Source organism: Panthera tigris, chromosome B2 (genome assembly GCF_018350195.1).
Source record: "Panthera tigris isolate Pti1 chromosome B2, P.tigris_Pti1_mat1.1, whole genome shotgun sequence".
Lineage (NCBI taxonomy): Eukaryota > Metazoa > Chordata > Mammalia > Carnivora > Felidae > Panthera > Panthera tigris.
In genome coordinates this window covers 118,271,685-118,291,401 of record NC_056664.1, presented here as the reverse complement: position 1 = coordinate 118,291,401, position 19,717 = coordinate 118,271,685, and the positions used below count along the sequence as shown (strand labels likewise).

General features: G+C 41.9%; 1 protein-coding gene and 1 long non-coding RNA gene across 2 annotated transcripts in view; one reads left to right on the top strand and one right to left on the bottom strand.

Moving 5' to 3' along the window:
- LOC122238739 overlaps positions 1-15,567 on the bottom strand; it is a 128,713-nt gene extending 113,146 nt beyond the window's left edge. The window contains exon 1 of the long non-coding RNA XR_006217869.1: positions 15,527-15,567. This is a non-coding gene — a long non-coding RNA (uncharacterized LOC122238739). The remainder of the gene's footprint in view (positions 1-15,526) is intronic.
- A 782-nt stretch (positions 15,568-16,349) lies between these two features.
- On the top strand, positions 16,350-19,315 carry CCN2 (cellular communication network factor 2). Its single transcript, XM_042987164.1, has 5 exons — positions 16,350-16,430; positions 16,547-16,769; positions 16,918-17,169; positions 17,302-17,513; positions 17,894-19,315. Exons 1-5 carry the CDS (start codon positions 16,365-16,367, stop codon positions 18,188-18,190), a joined length of 1,050 nt encoding a protein of 349 aa, XP_042843098.1. The 5' UTR covers positions 16,350-16,364; the 3' UTR covers positions 18,191-19,315.
- The last annotated feature ends 402 nt before the right edge of the window (positions 19,316-19,717 follow it).

The window sequence follows — 19,717 nt, the reverse complement described above, 5'->3', positions numbered from 1 at the left end:
ATACCATTTTAGCTAACAAATATTGATAGGTCACTATATCCTCTTTATAAAAGGTGATGTGGTGTCTGGAGAAACATATGGAATTTGGGGAGTTAGAGAGGCCTGTGGGAATCTTGGTTTGGCCACTCATTGGCTCCACAGCACAGACATGGTACACCATCTCACCCCCCACTCTGCCACTCCCCTTATCTACAAAAAGGACGTTAATTTTATAAACTTGCAGGTTGTGTGAGGATTTGAGCTAAGCTGTATTATCAATCTAGCATGGGTCCTCAATGAAGGTCGCCTCACCTTACACGTGAGGGTCCCCTCTGCAGATTGTGGAGACACTACTCTCTTCTCCCAAGCACACGGATGGTCCCAGGGAAACTGCGTATGAGGAGGGAGACCACCCAGCATCCACTGAGACCCCGCAGCTGTTTCTGGACTGTACACAGGGGGTTGCTGGAAAAACAGGACGGTCTGATAGGAAGATGAGTGGAGAGAGGAGCCTGCCGCCCAGAGGAGACTATACCACTGAAATATGCCTGCTTTTGTGCACTCCGAGATCCGGTTTTATTTCTTCAGTTAACCAGTATTTGGAGTGAATAGTGTCTAAGGTCACTGCCCTGTGTTCTCACACTTGGTGTATACTGAAAGGGTCACCTGGATAGCTTCAACAAGGCACTAAATGCACAGGAAAAGTCTCGCACCAGAAAAAAATGTATATGCCCACTCAATGTGAATACCTTATTAATGGCAATATAAGTTTCATTTTACATTTTACTTCGCATTTGTGTGACTTTTCACTTTTTCTTTCTTGTTAGCTCATCTTGTGTCTCCAAAGTGTTATCATTCTGGCATTTGTTTTTTTTAGTCAGGTCCCTGAACACAATATTTAAGAGCCAAATTGCCAGTTAAAAGCCAGATATCTGACAATGCCATCATTAAAGAATATATTTGTTCTACAAACACTCACTCAACAAATTCCCATCAAGTAACATCTATAAATGAGGTGCTGGGCGTGGTACAATGGGCGAAGGGAGAAATGATTCAATTCTGCTCTTGTGGAACCCCGTCTGGTAAGGGATATAGGCAAACCACCATCCAGGTAGAGAAAGGCTAGTGAAGGATAAGCCCTAGCCAGGTCTGGAATGCCAAGAGAGAATGTAGCAGGTAGAGCTGAAGAATGAAGAAGAGTTGGCCAGCCTGCACGAAGACATAAAAACACAAAACTCTTGCTAAAGTCTTCATTAGACTAACAGACCTCATGCTAGACTAACAGACCTCCCATTACGTTGTGCACCCATTACTGAGCGAATGGATGATGAAAGAATGTGTGAGACAGCTTGGATCAAGTAATATTCACTTTAGCCATGTCTGTTCCTCGTTGATATAAGCATTCTCAGTCCATTAGAGCTATTGGATGCCCACATTGTATGAGGAGTCATGAAGAACCATAAAAAGAAGAAAAAATATAAACTCTGCCCTCAAGAAAAAGGCCTTAATCCGACAAATATCTATTGTGCTTTAAGTTTTGTCCATATGCCTGGAACTCTGCAGGTTGTGGAGAAAAAAAAAAAAAGTAATACATGCTATTTATTAAAGCAAGAGGAGAAGCAGAACATGACAACTCCAGCATTATTAATTTTTAGTTTTGACACTCTTAATTTTACCCTATAAATCTGCAAATGTCTTCTTAACACTCTCTAAGCTCTGATGAACTATTATAAAGCAAAGTACTATGTGTATGTTCCAAAAGATTAGAGGACTCAAAATAAAAGTGATGTACTCAACATTAGTGTAAAAGAAAGAAATTATGATTCTGCTTCTTACAGTGCACACCCCACCCCCACCCTTTAATCTTTCCAGTTCATGCCCATGTTGGCTCAGGTCAAAACAGCCCATTTATTCTCATCCATATATGCCACAGCATTTACAAAGTCAAGACTGTAACCATTCCCAAGGTTTGGAATGCCCTTACTGCTCCTCTTTTCCTTACCTTTTAACACAGTTTATGTCCATGAAAAAGTCATACCAGGTTTCTCCATATCGGTTACTTATGTCTCTTTACTCCCGGAACACTGCTATATCTATCTTTCTATCTGTGACCACTGACTACCTTACCACTGACCCACAGACACCCAAGCAAGAGTTCCTGAGCCTCATAGCATGTGGCTGTATCATGATCTATGCTTCAAAGTTCCACAAAAGTTCTAATTTCAGGGTCATGAAATATTATATCACACCAATCCTCCAGAATTCTCCATGTCCTATGGTTCCCATGTCACACAAATGTGAGATCCCTGGTTTAACTCTTAGTCCACATATGATCTGCTTCTGCAAATAGACTGTAACCTCATTGTAAGCAGGAACTTAGGATCTTTTAATATCCCACTGTGTTTAAAACAATGTTAGAAATATAGCAAATGCTCCAAAAATCAAGACATTTGTAAATTATTTATTTGGAAGGGAAACAACAACAAATGACTGATTTGCTTTAATCTGGGTTATCTGAATAGCTTTATTGCTCTGGAATAGTTTCCCACTAAGATCTTCTTATGCCTTAGGTTAGGCAACCTTAACAACTGTATAATTTTTTAAATGACATCAGCCAGCCAGTCAGTCAGCAACTTTTCCTAAATACCTAATAGTGTTACTACTCATTTTTCTAGAGAATTTTTTACCTTAATAAATTATGCCTTGAATAAAATAACCACTGTATTCCCTAGTATTCTAAAACACATAAACTTACCACGTATGAATACATGAGCTTCAGAAATTTCATTTATATAATCAATAAATACAAAATACCTATGAACTGATATAAATATGCTATAATATAAATCACCATAGTTCCTAAAACTTTAGTAATCATGCAATTTTAGCTAAATATAGAATATTTGTAGAATATTTTAAAGTTCAAGCTAGTTCCCAAACTTTACATAAGGAATTCATTCAGTGGTGGATTTGTTTGTAGTTGATACTATGTGAGAAGTTATTCACAAATACTCAGAAGTCAACTTCCAAGAAAAACCTTAAATTACCTAGAAACTCAAAAAAAAAAAAAAAGATAGAAATTTGCCAGTAAGCTCTGCTATGATCTTTGATATCTTAAAAAAAAAAAAAACAAAAAAACAATTCCTATACTTTCGTCATTCTAAAATGTTAGAAATTTTAGAAAGCCTTTGTTCTAAAATGTCATAAAAATATCATCTCTATTCATTCCACTATGCTAAAAAAAATACACTGAAAAGCACTGCTGTATCCCAATATTATGACATAATTAGAAAATGTTGTAAGTAATTGCATTAGAAAATACAAATGTAAAAGTAAAACTATATCTCTTTCACATTGATGAAGTCTGTATTCACCAGGACATTTTGTAAGTGCAATATCCAGAAACCATATGTATACATATATCTGTGTGTGTGTCTATATGTGTATCTAGATAGATAGATAAAGATATCAAATGTCCAATGAGTGGGTTCAATAAGACAGAAAAGTAAACTTAGAGATCAAGACCAGCATTTAAAAAAATGGAATGGAATCGATTGTAAAATATCAAAAGTATCACATATATTAACAATAACTATCGTCTGTGAAATTCTTGGTTCACTGTGTATGTATATGTGTGAGTGTATATGTCCTGGATCAAATATAAAATGAAATCCCACTGCAGTCAAAACTGTATTTGGTATAAACACACCTTACAACTCCCCTAAGTGCTGAATGAGCAAGATGACCAAAGTTATATAGGCATGAAATACATGATAAAATTGCAAGTTACTGAAACTAACTGGGGCAAAATAGGAAATGAAAACCAGAGAATACAGCAGGGTCGGTGGGCAGTGAGACATACAAATGGACAAGATAGGAGCCAGACACAGGGTCTTATCTTAGAGGCAATGGAAACTATGTGAAGATTCTAAGCAGGTTGAGCAAGCACGTTGCATTGATAGATTCTTCAGGGAGCAGTGGAGGGAATAAATTGAAGAGGGCAAATAATGTGGGTCAAAAGACCAGTTAACAGAAAGGCTAATGCAGTGATTCAGACAAAAGATGCTGATGGCATGATATGTTGGGAAGATATACTGAGAAAGTAGAGACCACAGAGCTTTGTGACTGATTAAATACAGGAGGTGAAAGAGAAAAAAAGAACATCCGACAATGCACAGGCTTTAATATAGAGTGGTATGGTGCTTCCAATCACTAAATCTGGGAACACATTAAAGGGAACAGATTTGGGGGTAGAGGGAATGAGTTTGGCTTTGAACATGCATACTTTGAGACCTGTGTAAGACAGTCAGGTGAATGTCCTGTACACAGCACAGATGGACCCAGAAACACGCTTTGGTTGAGAGCCAGAGAGCAGGAAACCATCATCAATGTGGTGGTTAAAGAATATGTAAGTAAGAAAAGGACCAGGGACAAAAGACTATGGGACATCCACACCAAAGGGGAAGGCGGAGGGAAATAAGACTCAAGGGAGGCCAAAGGAAATGGTCAAAGAGATGGAACGAGAAGGGACTCAACAGCAATACCCACAGAGACCTACCCAGTAAGGACTGAAAAGAATCCACTGGATTTAGCGATCAAGAGGTGCTTTGGTGCTAATGTGTAGTGCTACAGTCAGGAGCCTTATTGCAGTGGGTTGAATGGTAAGTCAAACGTTAAGTATGTGGCAATAGTAAATACAGAGGGGTGTGTGTGTGTGTGTGTGTGTGTGTGTGTGTGTATGAGTATACATGTTTTAGGAGCTTCAGAGTTAAAAAAAAGAAAAGAAGAGCAGCATATGGGAAGGTTGTTTTGTTTGTTTGGGGATTCTTTTTTTATGTGAAAGCAATGTGAACATCTTTATAGGTTGAGAAGAAACTACTAGAAAAAAAGATATTGAAAGACAAGAGAAAGTCAGAAGAGAGAACATGGTTGCATAGGAGACAAGCAAAGTTGTACCAACAGCATGAGCAGAGGTCTGTCTATACCATTGCTGCCCCACGGAACTTGCTGTAATGACATCAAGGTTCACCCCACCATCCAAGACAGTAGTCACTAGCCGTATGTGGCTACCGAACACTTGAAATGTGACTAGAACAACTGAGGAAGTGAATTTTAAACTTTGGCTAATTTAAACTGAAACAGCTGTATATGACTTCTGGCTACAGAATTGAACAGTGCAGCTCAACACTAATGGGAAGAATATGAGGCTGAGGACCCATCAGTCCTGGGAAGAGCATTTGAGCTGGTCATGCCTGATGGTTTCATGTAGGAAAGAGGGCTGCTCTGCTGAGATGGGGTAGGGGCAGGGTAGGACCCTTGAGGGAAGAATGAGGTTTGGAAGGGACATAAGGTAAAGGATAATAAAGAGCTGACCAGAACAACGAAAAGCACAACACAGCAGAACTGAGGGTCCAGCTGAGACTGGAGACCCCAAATGTATGCAGGCAGTGTAGGAACAACTAAAACAGGGGGCTGGCTTGATAAAAGGTTGGGAGGCTGAATGCCGGAGGTCCTAACAAGAGACAGTTGACATAAAACATGACGCCATGGACAGGTAAGGAAGCAAAGCCACATGCTCAGAAGAAAAGAAGGGGGCACGAGATCAAGGTCTCAATCGGGTCAAATAATAGAAAGGGTAAGTGAGTGAGAGAGCAGGAGAGGATAGGTGGTTTAGGACCCCAGGGTATGGAGTGGTTCTAGGTAATGTCAGGGTTTGGGGCAAGTCCTAATCGGCTTAAAAGAAGCAGGCAACAAGGACTTAGAAGTTTGGATGGTTGTTCTGGTGAGTACTGACATAACCCATGATGGTGGCATATTCAGTGAAAGAACATGAGTCAAGTACAAAGCCCCAACATGTCCACAAATCAGTAAGCATACTATAAGGACACACAGGAAGAAATCCCATAAGAATAAGAATTTTTAGGACAGGGTTTCCTCAGAACACTGCACCAAACTCAAGAGGGAAAGGAAGGACAAGTGTGAGAAATATGCTCTCAACTGTGGCATGTCAGGAAGTCCTAAAGAGGGACTTTCCTGGAGAAGCAGAGAGATAGGAGGGCTGACCAACCATCTACAAAGACGATTATCTCCCAATAGGGAGGGGTCATGTTGGTCCCATAAACAACCTGCCCAACCTGTAAGTTTCTCTATTCAGCTTCTCTAGGACTTCTGTTGCACTTTTCTCCAAAGTAACCATGGAGGTAGAGGAAGTAACCATGTTTTGGGCTATTAGTATTATAAAATCAGGTCACAATTTTTGCAGCTCTTAAATGCAATTGTATTATTGAAAGAGACATTTTATTTTCCACTCCCACAGTTCTAGCTAGAACTAGAATTATCTAGCTATTGAATTTCATCAGGTTAAATCTCCCCATATGTACCCAGTGGGTTCAGTATCATCCATATTATAAAGCCGTGTCACATTATTGTATCCAAGTCATTCTCAACCTCATTTTATGTATATTAACACTTAGTCTCTTTCTTTCTCTCCCTGTTCCTCTTTCATTTTATGACTTTAATGGCAAAAACTAGAAACTTAAAATGCCTCCTTCTCCTATAGTGCCAATAATGCCCATACACACACACACACACACACACACACACACACACACACACACACGCATTCACCTCTCCATGTTACAGAGAGACATTTTCCAGGCACTGTTGTTACAACTATTACAAAATTATTAAATCTAAGATTGAACGGTGGCCTTCCATATTATTTTATCATAAATACTTCTATTTCCTCAAGGGTATTAATATAATGTTTAGATGTTTTAGATATGGGCATTCTTAAAAATAATTGGTATCAAATCCTTTAAACTGTATTATTTGCTTCTTTCAAGAACCTATACTCCCCCCTGTGGCAATTTGATGGAAAAAAAAAAAAAACAGAAAACGGGATCCTAAGGACAGAATCACAATTCATAAATCATTCAGAAGTGACATAACAATGGTATGCGGCTTGCTTGAAAAAGGCTGTCAACAGACAGTCACAACATTCTTTTCATCCTGTGTAATCTGCATAATTCATGACCCCAAAACCTACTGGGCTAAGGGCTCATTTTTGGCAAATGTTAAGGCAGAAATTTAGTATCTGAAAATATTTAGATAGGAGCTAAAAGGAAAGTTTTATTTTACTTTAACAAACATTTTTTGAGTGCTTATACTCTGACCAGCATTGTGCTTGATGCTTTACAAGTTTTTGGTATTTAATCCTTACAAATTATCACACCAATCTTGTGGATAGTACTGGTATCTCCAACTTAAAAGGAGCCAAGTGAGGCTTAGATTGAGTAGTTTGCCTGATGTCACACATTTAACAGAAACAGCTAAATAATGGAACAAGGAAGAAGAAAGAAAAAAGCGCTCTCCTGAAATAGTCAAAAAGAGAAACAGAAAGCCCAACAAATTCTATATTCAAGTCAATTCTATGTTGCCTCTATTAATAGAACATTTGAACTCAAAATAACAAAAAGTTGGTCTAGCTAATCCAAAATAGTGGCTAATTTTATGAAATGCTTTAAACTACAGAATTAGCTTACTTTAATGAGCTTTTAAGAAAGTTTCATACTAGAATATTAAACTAGAACTGCTGAAAAAAATCTCGTTTAATTAAATATGAACCAAGCTTATTTTGTCAGGCTTTATTCTTGAGATCTTTAAAATCGGATGAAAACGTCTCAGTTTATTGGTTTTTGTTGTTGTTGTTGTTTTTCTTTTTAAGTGATCTATTGGGGTCTTTTCACCTTTGCTCTCCCAGGCCTAGCCTGATTGAATACTGGACTGCCTCAATGGGAAAACAGTATTTCCCTCCCACCAGCACTGCCAGGAAAAGTAAGAAAGCCCAAGCAAAGTGACCCTCAGCAGTGTGTCTCTAAAGGATGCCAGGTGATGCACCTGTCAATGCATTTGGTGCCTTGTGCTGCCTCAGGTCACCTGCCTTCATGTCAGTCTTAAAAGTCTACTTCCTGTAGACAAAGTAGGTTCCAGATTGCCCTTTGTACTCAACATAAAGTCATTTTCCCTTCTTCAAAATCTGGATGTGATGCATGAGAAATCCAGGAGTTTGGAGTTCCTGAGCCCTTAGATTTAGGTCAGGCTTCAGCTTAGTGAGATGAGAACCCCAGAGAGACAGAAGTGGTATCAGCATGCTATGGGGCCCCTCTTCTGGCAGCTCCCCCAGAAGCTAGCTGGGAAAAATCCGCTTGACTGGTGAGGGAGAGGCCTGCCTAGAAAGCAGTGAAAGCCAACAGGGGATACTTGGGCTGTAGCAGTGCCCGGCCCTACTGCAAAATAAAACTGGTTCAAAGTCTCTCTGAAGCTGGACCGGAAGTTTGCTTGCTCACCTACAGAGCTGAAAACAAGCAGAGTCCAGAGAATCAACCATACATGGAAATGGCAGGGCAACACACATGAGCAAGAAGAATAAACAGAGAGCAGCTAGCAATGATGAAAATCACCACAGAAGATTCATGTGGACAAAATCAGCTTTCATCATTTGTATGTGAGAAATAGCTTAATGGTGAAATGTGTCCAGACATTAGCAAGTCTATAGTCATATGCAACTTTTTCCTACAGTTGTTCATTTTCACGTACGTGCATGGGTCCCTAAGAAAAGTCCCTCGTTATAAACCTGCCATTCCTAGACAACACTCTTTAGCCACAAGTCTGTGCAGTTATGACATGGCTCTCATTCCATTAACATGAAAGTAGTCAGGATTCAAATCCCATTATTTCACTGTGAAGGGAGACAAGGGGAAAGCTGTAAGCCTGAAATACAAACTGTATTCAGTTTGAGGAAAGTGCATTTTTTACCAAAGATGAAATTCATAAAATAAGCATTATGCCAATAGCATGCCGGAATGTGTCTATTAAGAGATACTTGTGACGAATCTACTTATGGTGGATATTGCTTCAATGCTGATGGCCTGAGGCTCTGTCGCGATATTTATTCATCAGGGTAGCTAATCGGTGAATGATGCAATTATTCAAGAAGACTTTGGTGATGTCTGTGGTTGGTCTGAGACTCAGTCTAAACAAGATTGAACTGAGTTAGAGACTGAACATTTTCAGTGTGGGCTGAAGCTGATGTCACAGTGGTACACACCCTGATATTAAGCCTTCCAAAGCATACCCATCGTCTTGATTCATTTTTCCTTTCTCAGCTACCTCAGTTCATCAGCAGATAACAAGCAACACATCTGTCTATACAGCAAAATCGCAAAAATCTTAACTGTCAAAAAAAAAACAACAACAACAACAACTTTGTCTAAGCCCAAGGTTCTCTCCTAATGCAGATCAGTAATCATTATCTTTATATTTCATGCTTATCTCAGACCATAGCATTATACTGACTCTGCCAGTTAACCCACAGTACTTTATTTCATATGCTTTCTAGGGTGTGTGCTTTAAGAGTTTAAGAAAATTGGAGATAACTATCTTAAGAACATACAGTGTTCAGAGATCCCTGTATATAGAATGTGAAGAAAAGATGCAGTGGAGTTTGGAGGCAGAGTCAAGTGTGTTCCCTTTAGAAGGACTGAATTCAAATTTGCAGGTCCCTGCCTCTGACCAAGCTTGGTTGGACCTCAATTCTCCTACCTGAAAAATGGGAGGATAAGACCTCACACAGCTGTTATGAAGCTGAAGAGACACAGCGTTTGTGAGAGGGCTTTGTAAATTTAAAATTTCCACCTCAATGAAAGGTGACACAGCCACACAGGGCATCCATTCCAGGCACTCAGGCAAAGCTCTAAGTAGCATTCTTGTTAAATTGACCAGACAAAAACGGCATTGTACGTTCCACTGTCAAATTAAACAATGCATTAGTTCACTTTTACTTCAAATCTGATGATGTCGAGAGTTTAAATTGAGTGTTCTTTTCTTCTTCGGATATGGTGTAAACTCTGACTTAGAAGGTAAGACACCTTCTGAGAAAGCCTTATTCATGTATTAAGACTTTAACATAAGATTCCCATAGGTATAGTTACTTGAAAATCCACACAGAGGAAAACATCTTGGAAACTCTTTGGATAGCTTGAACAACTTGGTTTTCAGCATTCTAGAATGTACTGGCTACCAGTTACCGTTTAATTTGAAAACTTGCTTGTCAATATCACGGTTGCACAGTCCACATTGCAAAATGAAACAAAAGAAAAATGTTAATTCAAGTGTATGTAGAATGTAAAATGTCTGTTGCATTATGTGAAGCCAAAGAATACCATCTTGGTTTCTGAGAAATAAAAAGTCTACAGAAAACATCATAGACACAGGCAATAATAAATTTTTAGTTCTTTCTTTAATATTTACACACTGTATTCTTACTTGAGGATTAGCGGTAGCTTACGTGCTTTTCACTGAAGAAAGGAGGACTATTTGGACCTCCCTTCCACATGAAAAAACTGGAACAAAAATTATAAAATGGAAATGAAGGAAGCAGATGTCATCATGTGACTAAAACAAGCTAAGTACAGAATTCTTTTTTATGCATCCCGAAAACTATGATTAAAAGAGAAACAGATTGTGATAATTCTTCCATACAGGAGATATGTAAGGGCATAAGACAGAAAAGTTTCCTTTGTGAAGTGTCTCTGTCAATTCTGAGCATCTAATCTAAAAAATGAAGAAGTAGGATTTGATTCTGTCTGAGCTCTCACAGAGTTGTAACGCTCTAAAATCCTTGCAAAATTGAATGGTGTTATAAACTCAGACTGTGATGGGTTTTGAAAATTAAAGCTGAGTTGGGCTTAGTCTTAAGGGCAAGGAAGAACCATTGAAGAACTAACAGAAATTGGTAAATTTAAAATCTTAATATGTCATGTAAAAGTACTTGCATAAACATGGTGTCCTTGGGCTGAAAAATAACCTTGAACAGGTGGGAAATTTGGGCTCAGAGAGGACTAGACCTTCCCTCAGCTCACATGGCAGGCAAAAGGCAGGTATGGAGCTCATACCTCCAGCCTTCTGGCCAGCCCTCTGAGCCCTATCTAATGTTTTTATTTTTTTAAGTTTATTTATTTATTTTGAGAGAGAGAGAGAGCACAAGCAGGGGAAGGGCAGAGAGACAGAGGGAGGGAGGGAGGGAGGGGGAGAGAGAGAGAGAGAGAGAGAGAGAGAGAGAGAGAGAGAATCCCAAGCAGGCTCCACACTGTCAACATGGAGCATGATGCAGGGCTTGAACTCACGAACTGTGAGACCATGACCTGCGCCCAAACCAAGAGTTGGTGACTTAACCAACTGAGCACCCCAGGAGTCCCTACCTAATGGTTTTTGAAATGTACTCCAGAGAGCGGTGCCTGGCTGGCTCAGTCCGAAGAGCATTTGACTCGTGGTCTCAAGTTCTTGAGTTTGAGCCCCATGTTGGGTATAGAGATTACTCAAATAAATAAATAATTAAAAGCAAACACTGTATTCCAGGGAGCTCTGAAGTTGTGAGAAGGAGCTCAGGCTTGTTGGTAGGAGGTGGAACACATTTCAAAGGCTGAACTGATGGGGCCTTAGTTTGCCCCACTTCCCCAAACCTTGGCAGAATCTCTTGGGACACATTCACTTATCTATTTTATACTTCTCCTTTCAAAATATGTATCCTTCCCCTTACTCCCATTCTTTGAAACAAGTTATCTAGTCTCAATGCTCTGTTCCTCCTAAACCTATTGATTTGGTTTCCCCAAATGGCACATTTGAAAGAACGGTTACCTCCCTTCTTTTACATTGCCTCTCATCACCTAAAGTATCACCAAGGAGACCCTTCCCATTTAAGCTGATAAAACAAGGGCTGTAAAGACTCAGGGTTGCTAAACTGTAATAAATTGGAGTTGCTAATATGTCAGGAAAAGTGTCGGAGACCCATCTCCATCCATAGTAGCATCCATATTCTCCAGCACCATCTCAGATTAATGCAAGCAGAGTAGAGGCAGCACAGGATTTTCATTAAACTAATAAAACAAGTGAGACAAGTAGTAAACTGAAAAAAATGTCATTTTGTTAAAAATTCCTTTCCTTTCTCACCCTAACCCTCAACTCCATCTACAAGCAAGTAAATGGACAGGGAAACATCAACACAGACCGCACGGAACAGTCTTGACTACATTCTTGACAAACACCTTTGCATTAGAAAATATCCCAAGAAAGTCAGAGAACTAATTATCAGGAGGAAAGAGCAGGGAGGAAATGAATGCAATTTAGATAGTAAACATTCGCACTTCTTTCCCACCTCTGAACTCCCAGTGAGTACACCCTCTCTTTGACCTTCATCTTTAAGCAAATATAAGGCAATGTAAACCAAGCCAGAGTCCCTGAAGTTTTGGGGATGATATTTATGACTATTTCTCAAAAAGCCATCCGGCACATCATCCTTCTGGTGGAATTCATTTACCTGACTGAATTTGAGGCATGCTAGAAACGCCCGAAGCCCACTCCCCACCCACCATGGTAAAAAACTGGTTCACTGTCCAGATGCCCTTATACGGCCAGACTTCCCATTAATCTGACAGCTCAGTGTATGCATTGCGTATGGGTCTTGGCATTGAGCCACATTCCTCCAGTATGTTTCCCTGGGAGCTCTGATTTCCGCTTTGAGGGCTGGCACAGACTCCCACTTGCTCTTATAAGAAAATGTCTATGGCTGAAAGTTGAAAATGTGCAAGATTCCTTCTTTAAGTACACAAACACTCCAAAGTCTGGCCACTTTCCTGTAGTCCTGCCAGCTTTTCTCTATGTCTGATACCTGATCAAGTAACCTTTTTTTAGGGGGGGAAAAAAACAACAAAAAACATAAGAGAAGGAATGTAATACATCCACAGCTGAACATCTTACAAGACTTAACCAAACGACCTGTACAAATGATGCCTGAGTAGACACACACGTACCTTATATAGCTCTGTAAACAGGACTCAGTGGCCAGCTTAGTGAATGCCTCATTTTACCAAAAAAAAAAAAAGAAAAAAAAAACAAAAAAACAAAAAAACACCTCTCTGAAAAACATTGCTAGATAAACACTTGCTTACAAGGCAAAATTAGTGCATTTTAACCATTTTGCATATAAATTCAAAGACCTTTTTCTCCCAGTTCTAACCTGCTGTCAATCAAAAGGGTTGGGGATAAGGGGATAAGTCAGAGTTGGACAAAGTTATAAGAAGCCACTATTTCCATTTTACCGCCCAGGTGCACACAAACATTTGCTGAGTCATTTATAATAGTGTAAGAATTCAGATCCCATGGCATAAGTTAAGGACAGTGTCAGCCTTTCCCTTTGAATTTCCTGGCACTTGATGGCCCCTATAACACAATGTAAACATACTTTTGAGTCTGTGAATGTCTTGGGTGTCTTCTCTTTCTGTGTGTGTGTGTGTGTGTGTGTGTGTGTGTGTGTGTGTCTGTTACTTTCTTAATAATCTTTTATGTTCAGCTCTTCAGAGGAATTGTGATCATAAAGCCTCAACCTAACCTTATAGTGCACAGCATTATTCTTCTATTCTGAGACTCCATGTTCTATATACTTCAGTATACTTCTTTTCTCCTAGCCAATATTAAAACCATCCATTTGGAGCTAACTATGGACTTCTTGAGACTTTGAGGGACCATGTGAATTTTATAGTAAAACCAAATTCTTTTTATAATACATCTTGGTATTTTTAACAACCCAGCAGAATAGTAAGTACGTTTGTGGAAAAAAAAGAAAATCAAGAAAGAGGGGGGTGGGCGGGAGCACCAATTCCCTAAGAACTTTGATGCAATTAATCATTGAATCCTGTGACATAAAACATTCTCATTATCATCATTTTAATAAGGTCAACTTGGAAATACAGCTCTTACTTGTGACTTCCCTCAGATTTGTGAATGGCAGTTCCAAGAATATAAACCAGGTCACCCAACTATAACCCAGCCCAGCAATTTATCCCTTTCATGAATGAGAGTCTCCACTCTGCTGTACGTGAAGCTATTGGTGGTGGCTCTCAGACTCTCCAGAGCATTCAAAAATTCCCAACCATTCTCCCATCTACCTCACCCTGCAAGCCACAAGACGGAGCCCACATCCCACCTCAGGTGAGGCTCCAACTTCACATCCCTACCCTTCCCCATCTACCACACCTTTCCAACCATTAGTGGTAGCCATAATTCGAGGTTTAGGTCTTGAAAGATTTCACTGTGGCTTCCCACATATTTTGGACTTTTAAAACCATCCACGAGGGAAGAGAAAGTTGGGGGCTAAGTTGCCTTTAATACACATGTGGCTATTAACATAACTTGGAATGTTCTGTCTTTAAATAGGAACTTTTAGGCCTCTTCTCCTCTCTTTGAGGAATGCTTGGAAAGAACATTAAATAACAATGTTGAAAATTCTTCCTGAGCTTCAGAGGCACCCCCCCCCCCTTGCTGGCCACTCACACTGTTGACATGCAACTACGCTGCACAACATGTGGATTGCTTAGGGAGGTAATTGTGCACAGATGATGTGGTCTATGCTGAAGATGGAGTGATTATTTTCTTCTTGGCTCTTTTTCAATAGAAAGAATCGAAACATAAAAAAAAAAATGCAGCCAGTTTAAACAGGCTGTTTTCAAATTATAAATCTATAGTGTTGTTTCCGAACACTCGTCTCTGCATCAAAACCAGGTATGTCGATCTTAAACCTATACAGTGAAACATCCGCAAATGAAATGAATTTACTCATTGGTAACACTAGGGTCAAATGAGGTGGCATCACAGTAGAAAAAAATGGCCTGATCTGGAATCTGTCTCTTTACAGACAATGGTAACTGGAGTTATTAAAACAAAAAAAAAGGGTGGGGAGAAGTTAATCAATAGATTCTAAATGAAAGTATGGTTAATTAAGTCCTTAGTGAAACTAACTAGCGATATTAAGAAACAGAAATGTGCTTAGACTTTATTGGCTGTTTTTGGCATCTGCACACAAGCAAAGAGGACAAAACCTGTTGTTTCCTTCACCTGATCTCACTCCACTAGGCTGCAGGCTCCTTGGGCAGTAAGAAGTCACAATCACTATTCACAGATGTATGGAGAGTCACTAAAATATATTATACATAGACACTCTAAGTTTATAACCAGATATTAATGGGGTACACTGTTCTTGTTATATTATCAGATTTTTTTACTGCAACAAACCAAGTCCGATCCACATTCGAAGATTATAGATTTTAGTATTAAAAAAAAAAGCACTCATTTCTCAAAGACCCAAACTGTGTTTAAAACACCCCAACTAAACCCCAAGCTTCTTGCTGTCTCTCCTGGATGGTTCCCCTCTCTTCCCAATACCCAGAGCCTCTACCTCCTCAACACATAATCATTTGCTCTGACATGACAACAGACCCACTTTTCTGGAAAAACTGACGCCCATTCATCTCTTTCCCTCCCTATACCCACAACAATAAAACTGTTACATATATTAAGAGAAAACAAAGCAAGAGTGCTGGAAATCTCCCCCAGAAAACTGCATCCATACCCTGACCCCTGGCTTTGTTCTCTTTCTCGTCGGGCAATAGGCATCCAAACCATTATCTCAAGTGACAAATGATCAAATTCCTACATCTCCAATATGGAACTTGGAGTTTACAGGTAAGCTTCTTGGGGATTCCAGCTGGTTAAAAGCAATCAACTCCTCCTCTGCTCTCTGAAGAGTTTTCAAAGACAGACAGCCTCTAAAATTAAAATCATTACAAAAATAATCAGGAAAGAAACCCTTTCGAATTTTTTAGGAATCCCTACTGTTAGCCTCTTGGGCTACCTACCTCCTAAAAAGCATGTATGTCAGTGGATAGAGCGGGCACAGTTGTTAGGAACAGAAGAGAGTGGTATAAAAAATAATAGTAATTGCTGATGTGTTTTTCAATGCTATAAATCAGGAGTGGTGCGAAGAAGCAAGGGAGAAAAAATCCTATTTGGTACTGGAAATACTGAGGCTTTTTTTTTTTTTTTTCTTTCTGGTGAGCTAGAGTGTGCCAGCTTTTTCAGACGGGAGGAATGCTGAGTGTCAAGGGGTCAGGATCAATCCGGTGTGAGTTGATGAGGCAGGAAGGTGGGGAGGAATGCGAGGAATGTCCCTGTTTGTGTAGGACTCCATTCAGCTCATTGGCGAGCCGGGGCCGCCCGGAGCGTATAAAAGCCGCGGGCCGCCCGCCTCAGCCTCACACAACAACTCTTCCCACTGAGAGGAGGCAGCCAGTGCAACTCCAACCCCGGCGACCGACCGCCTCCCTCCGACGGCAGCCGCCCCGGCCGACAGCTCCCAGACCTCAGCCCGGTGCGCCCAGGCACCCACCTCCAGCCCGAGCCCGCGATCCAGCGCCGGGACCGCCGCGCCCACCCCGCCGCCGCCGCCGCCGCCGCACTCCGCCCGCCGTCCGCCCCGCCCGCAGCGCCAGACCATGTCCGCCGCCGGCCTGGGCCCGGTCCGCTGCGCCTTCGTGCTCCTGTTCGCCCTCTGCGGCCGGGTAAGCCGAGAGCCCCGCGGCGGCCGCCGCCTGGGGGGGGGCGTGCGGGGCAGGGCGGGGCAAGGCCCGGGGCGCCGAGCGGCGTGCGCCCGCTGACCGCCCCCTCCTCCCCGCAGCCCGCCGCCGGCCAGGACTGCGGCGGCCCGTGCCAGTGTGCGGCCGCGCCGGCGCCGCGCTGCCCCGCCGGCGTCAGCCTCGTGCTGGACGGCTGCGGCTGCTGCCGCGTGTGCGCCAAGCAGCTGGGCGAGCTGTGCACGGAGCGCGACCCCTGCGACCCACACAAGGGCCTCTTCTGCGACTTCGGCTCCCCGGCCAACCGCAAGATCGGCGTGTGCACCGGTAAGCGCCGCGGCCCGGGCCCCTCGCCCCGCGCCGCCTCCGGCGGTGTCCCGGCCGCCCCTCCCCACCCCGGAGCCCTGCTCCCCGCGCACCCCCGACTCGCCTCCCGCCACCGATGCCTGACCCTTGTTCCCTTCCTCTCCCTCAGCCAAAGATGGTGCCCCCTGCGTCTTCGGAGGGACCGTGTACCGGAGCGGCGAGTCCTTCCAGAGCAGCTGCAAATACCAGTGCACTTGCCTGGACGGGGCGGTGGGCTGCGTGCCCCTGTGCAGCATGGACGTCCGCCTGCCCAGCCCTGACTGCCCCTTCCCGCGGAGGGTCAAGCTGCCGGGGAAATGCTGCGAGGAGTGGGTGTGCGACGAGCGAAAGGACCACACCGTGGTTGGCCCTGCCCTCGCCGGTGAGTTGGATCTTCCTTCTAAGTCAGTGTTGTGATCCTCCCCCCAGGGGCTGACTCCTAACTCTGCCAGGGGCAGGGGGAAATGTCTTATCCTGGCGTCTTACCTTGTGTTTGTGTGCTCTGCTCTCACAGCTTACCGACTGGAAGACACATTTGGCCCAGACCCAACTATGATCCGGGCCAACTGCCTGGTCCAGACCACAGAGTGGAGCGCCTGTTCCAAGACCTGTGGGATGGGCATCTCCACCCGGGTTACCAATGACAACGCCTTCTGCAGGCTGGAGAAGCAGAGCCGCCTGTGCATGGTCAGGCCTTGCGAAGCCGACCTGGAAGAGAACATTAAGGTACATTTTCTGCTCCTATTAACGAACTTGCATGGAATGATAATCGTTAGGACTAAAGTTGGGTCTCCCCATCCTTGTTATTATAGACCTTTTATCTCCAAAAATATCTAACCGTTGAGCTGTTTTGCTGGAATGGGCTGTTGTGTAATAGAAACCACCAGCTTTCCACTATGAAATTCTCCACACGGTTAGTTAATTCAAGACATCCCGAGAGAGGCCATGTCTATTTTTGGAAACCTGGCAAGTGAGAGTCCAACTTCCTCTCCTCAAAATATAAACAAAAGTCAGACAACATAAGGCTAAAACACACAGAGCTTGAAGAAAGCCACTCCCCTTAGAGAATCATTGATTTTTTTTTTCTTCTGCTTTGTCTTCCTTAGAAGGGCAAAAAGTGCATCCGTACCCCGAAAATCTCCAAGCCTGTCAAGTTTGAGCTTTCTGGCTGTACCAGCGTGAAGACTTACCGGGCTAAGTTCTGTGGAGTGTGCACAGATGGCCGGTGCTGCACCCCACACAGAACCACGACTCTGCCTGTGGAGTTCAAGTGCCCCGACGGGGAGCTCATGAAGAAGAGTATGATGTTCATCAAGACCTGTGCCTGCCATTACAACTGTCCTGGAGACAACGACATCTTTGAGTCCCTGTACTACAGGAAGATGTATGGAGACATGGCCTAAAGCCAGAGAGTGTGAGAGACATTAACTCATTAGGCTATAACTTGAACTGATTCACATCTCATTTTTTTGTGTAAACATGATTTCAGTAGTACAAGTTATTTAAATCTGTTTTTCTAACTGGGGGAGAGAAACAGTCCCACCGAATTCAAAATATTGTGCCATGTGACATTCAAACAAAAGAGTCTTATCAACCCAGACACTGGTTTGAAGAAAGTTAAGACTTGACCGGGGTGGGGGGACTACATTAGCACAGAGCACCAGAATGTAGACTAAGGTGTGGCTTGAGGAGCAGTGGGGGGTGGGGGGGGCACCTGTAGAAACGATTTGTCACCTTAAAGTGGTAGGGGCCTGCTCTTTGGAGTGTGATTGAGAAGGAAAATTTTAGCATGCTCACTGACCTGCCTACTGTAGCTCCAGCAACGGCTAGGATGTGTGTCCTCCAGCCTTCATGAGGCTGGGTCAAGTTCTTCTTTAAGTCAGAACAGCAGATTCAGCTCTGACATTCTGATTTGAATGACACTGTTCAGGAATCAGAATCCTGTCTATTAGACTGGACAGCTTGTGGCAAGCTAATTTGCCTGTAACAAGCCAGATTTTTTTTTTATTGACACTGTAAATATTGTGTGTGTGTGTGTATATATATATATATATATAAATATATATATATATTTGTACAGTTATCTAAGTTAATTTAAAGTTGTTTGTGCCTTTTTGTTTATGTTTTTATGCTTTGATATTTCAAATGTTAGCCTCAATTCTGAACACCATAGGTAGGATGGAAAGCTTATCTGATAATTCAAAGCATGAAATGGATATTCAAATGGAAATTCTGGTCAGAGTGATACTCCATCAAAACAGATTGTTTACTGAATATGAGGCAGTGATGTCCTTAGAAGTCTAATTTGTCAGTTGAAAATGTGGTAGCCTTGTTTTAATGAACAAGTAGCCTTTATTAAAAAAAAATGAGTGGCTCTGTATAGATGATCAGTTTTTCCACCTGGAAGCATTTGTTTCTACCTTGACTATGACTGTTTTTTGGACAGTTTATTTGTTGAGAATGTGACCAAAAGTTACATGTTTGCACCTTTCTAGTTGAAAATAAAGTATATATTTTTTCTATAAAAAGTGTGTCCATTCACTTACTCTTCTAAACGTTTCTGAGTTTTCTTGAGTTTCTATGGGAAGCTTTTGTTTTAAAATAATTCATCTATAATTTTCTAAGGCTCTTTTATTATACTGATAAATTGGTTAATCAATTCAATAGAATTTTACATAAACCTATTTCACACTGAATCAAGTGTCACAAACTTACAGTCATACACGGTATATATTTACACACACACACACACACACACAGGCATTTTTTTTTGTTATATTCACAGTACCTTATAAACATTTAAATTCAATTCTCTCTAGGGGCACCTGGGTGGCTCAGTTTGTTGAGCATCCAACTTTGACTCAGGTCATGATCTCACAGTTCATGAGTTTGAGACCTGCATGCAGCATCGGGCTGGGCTCGGCTCCCTG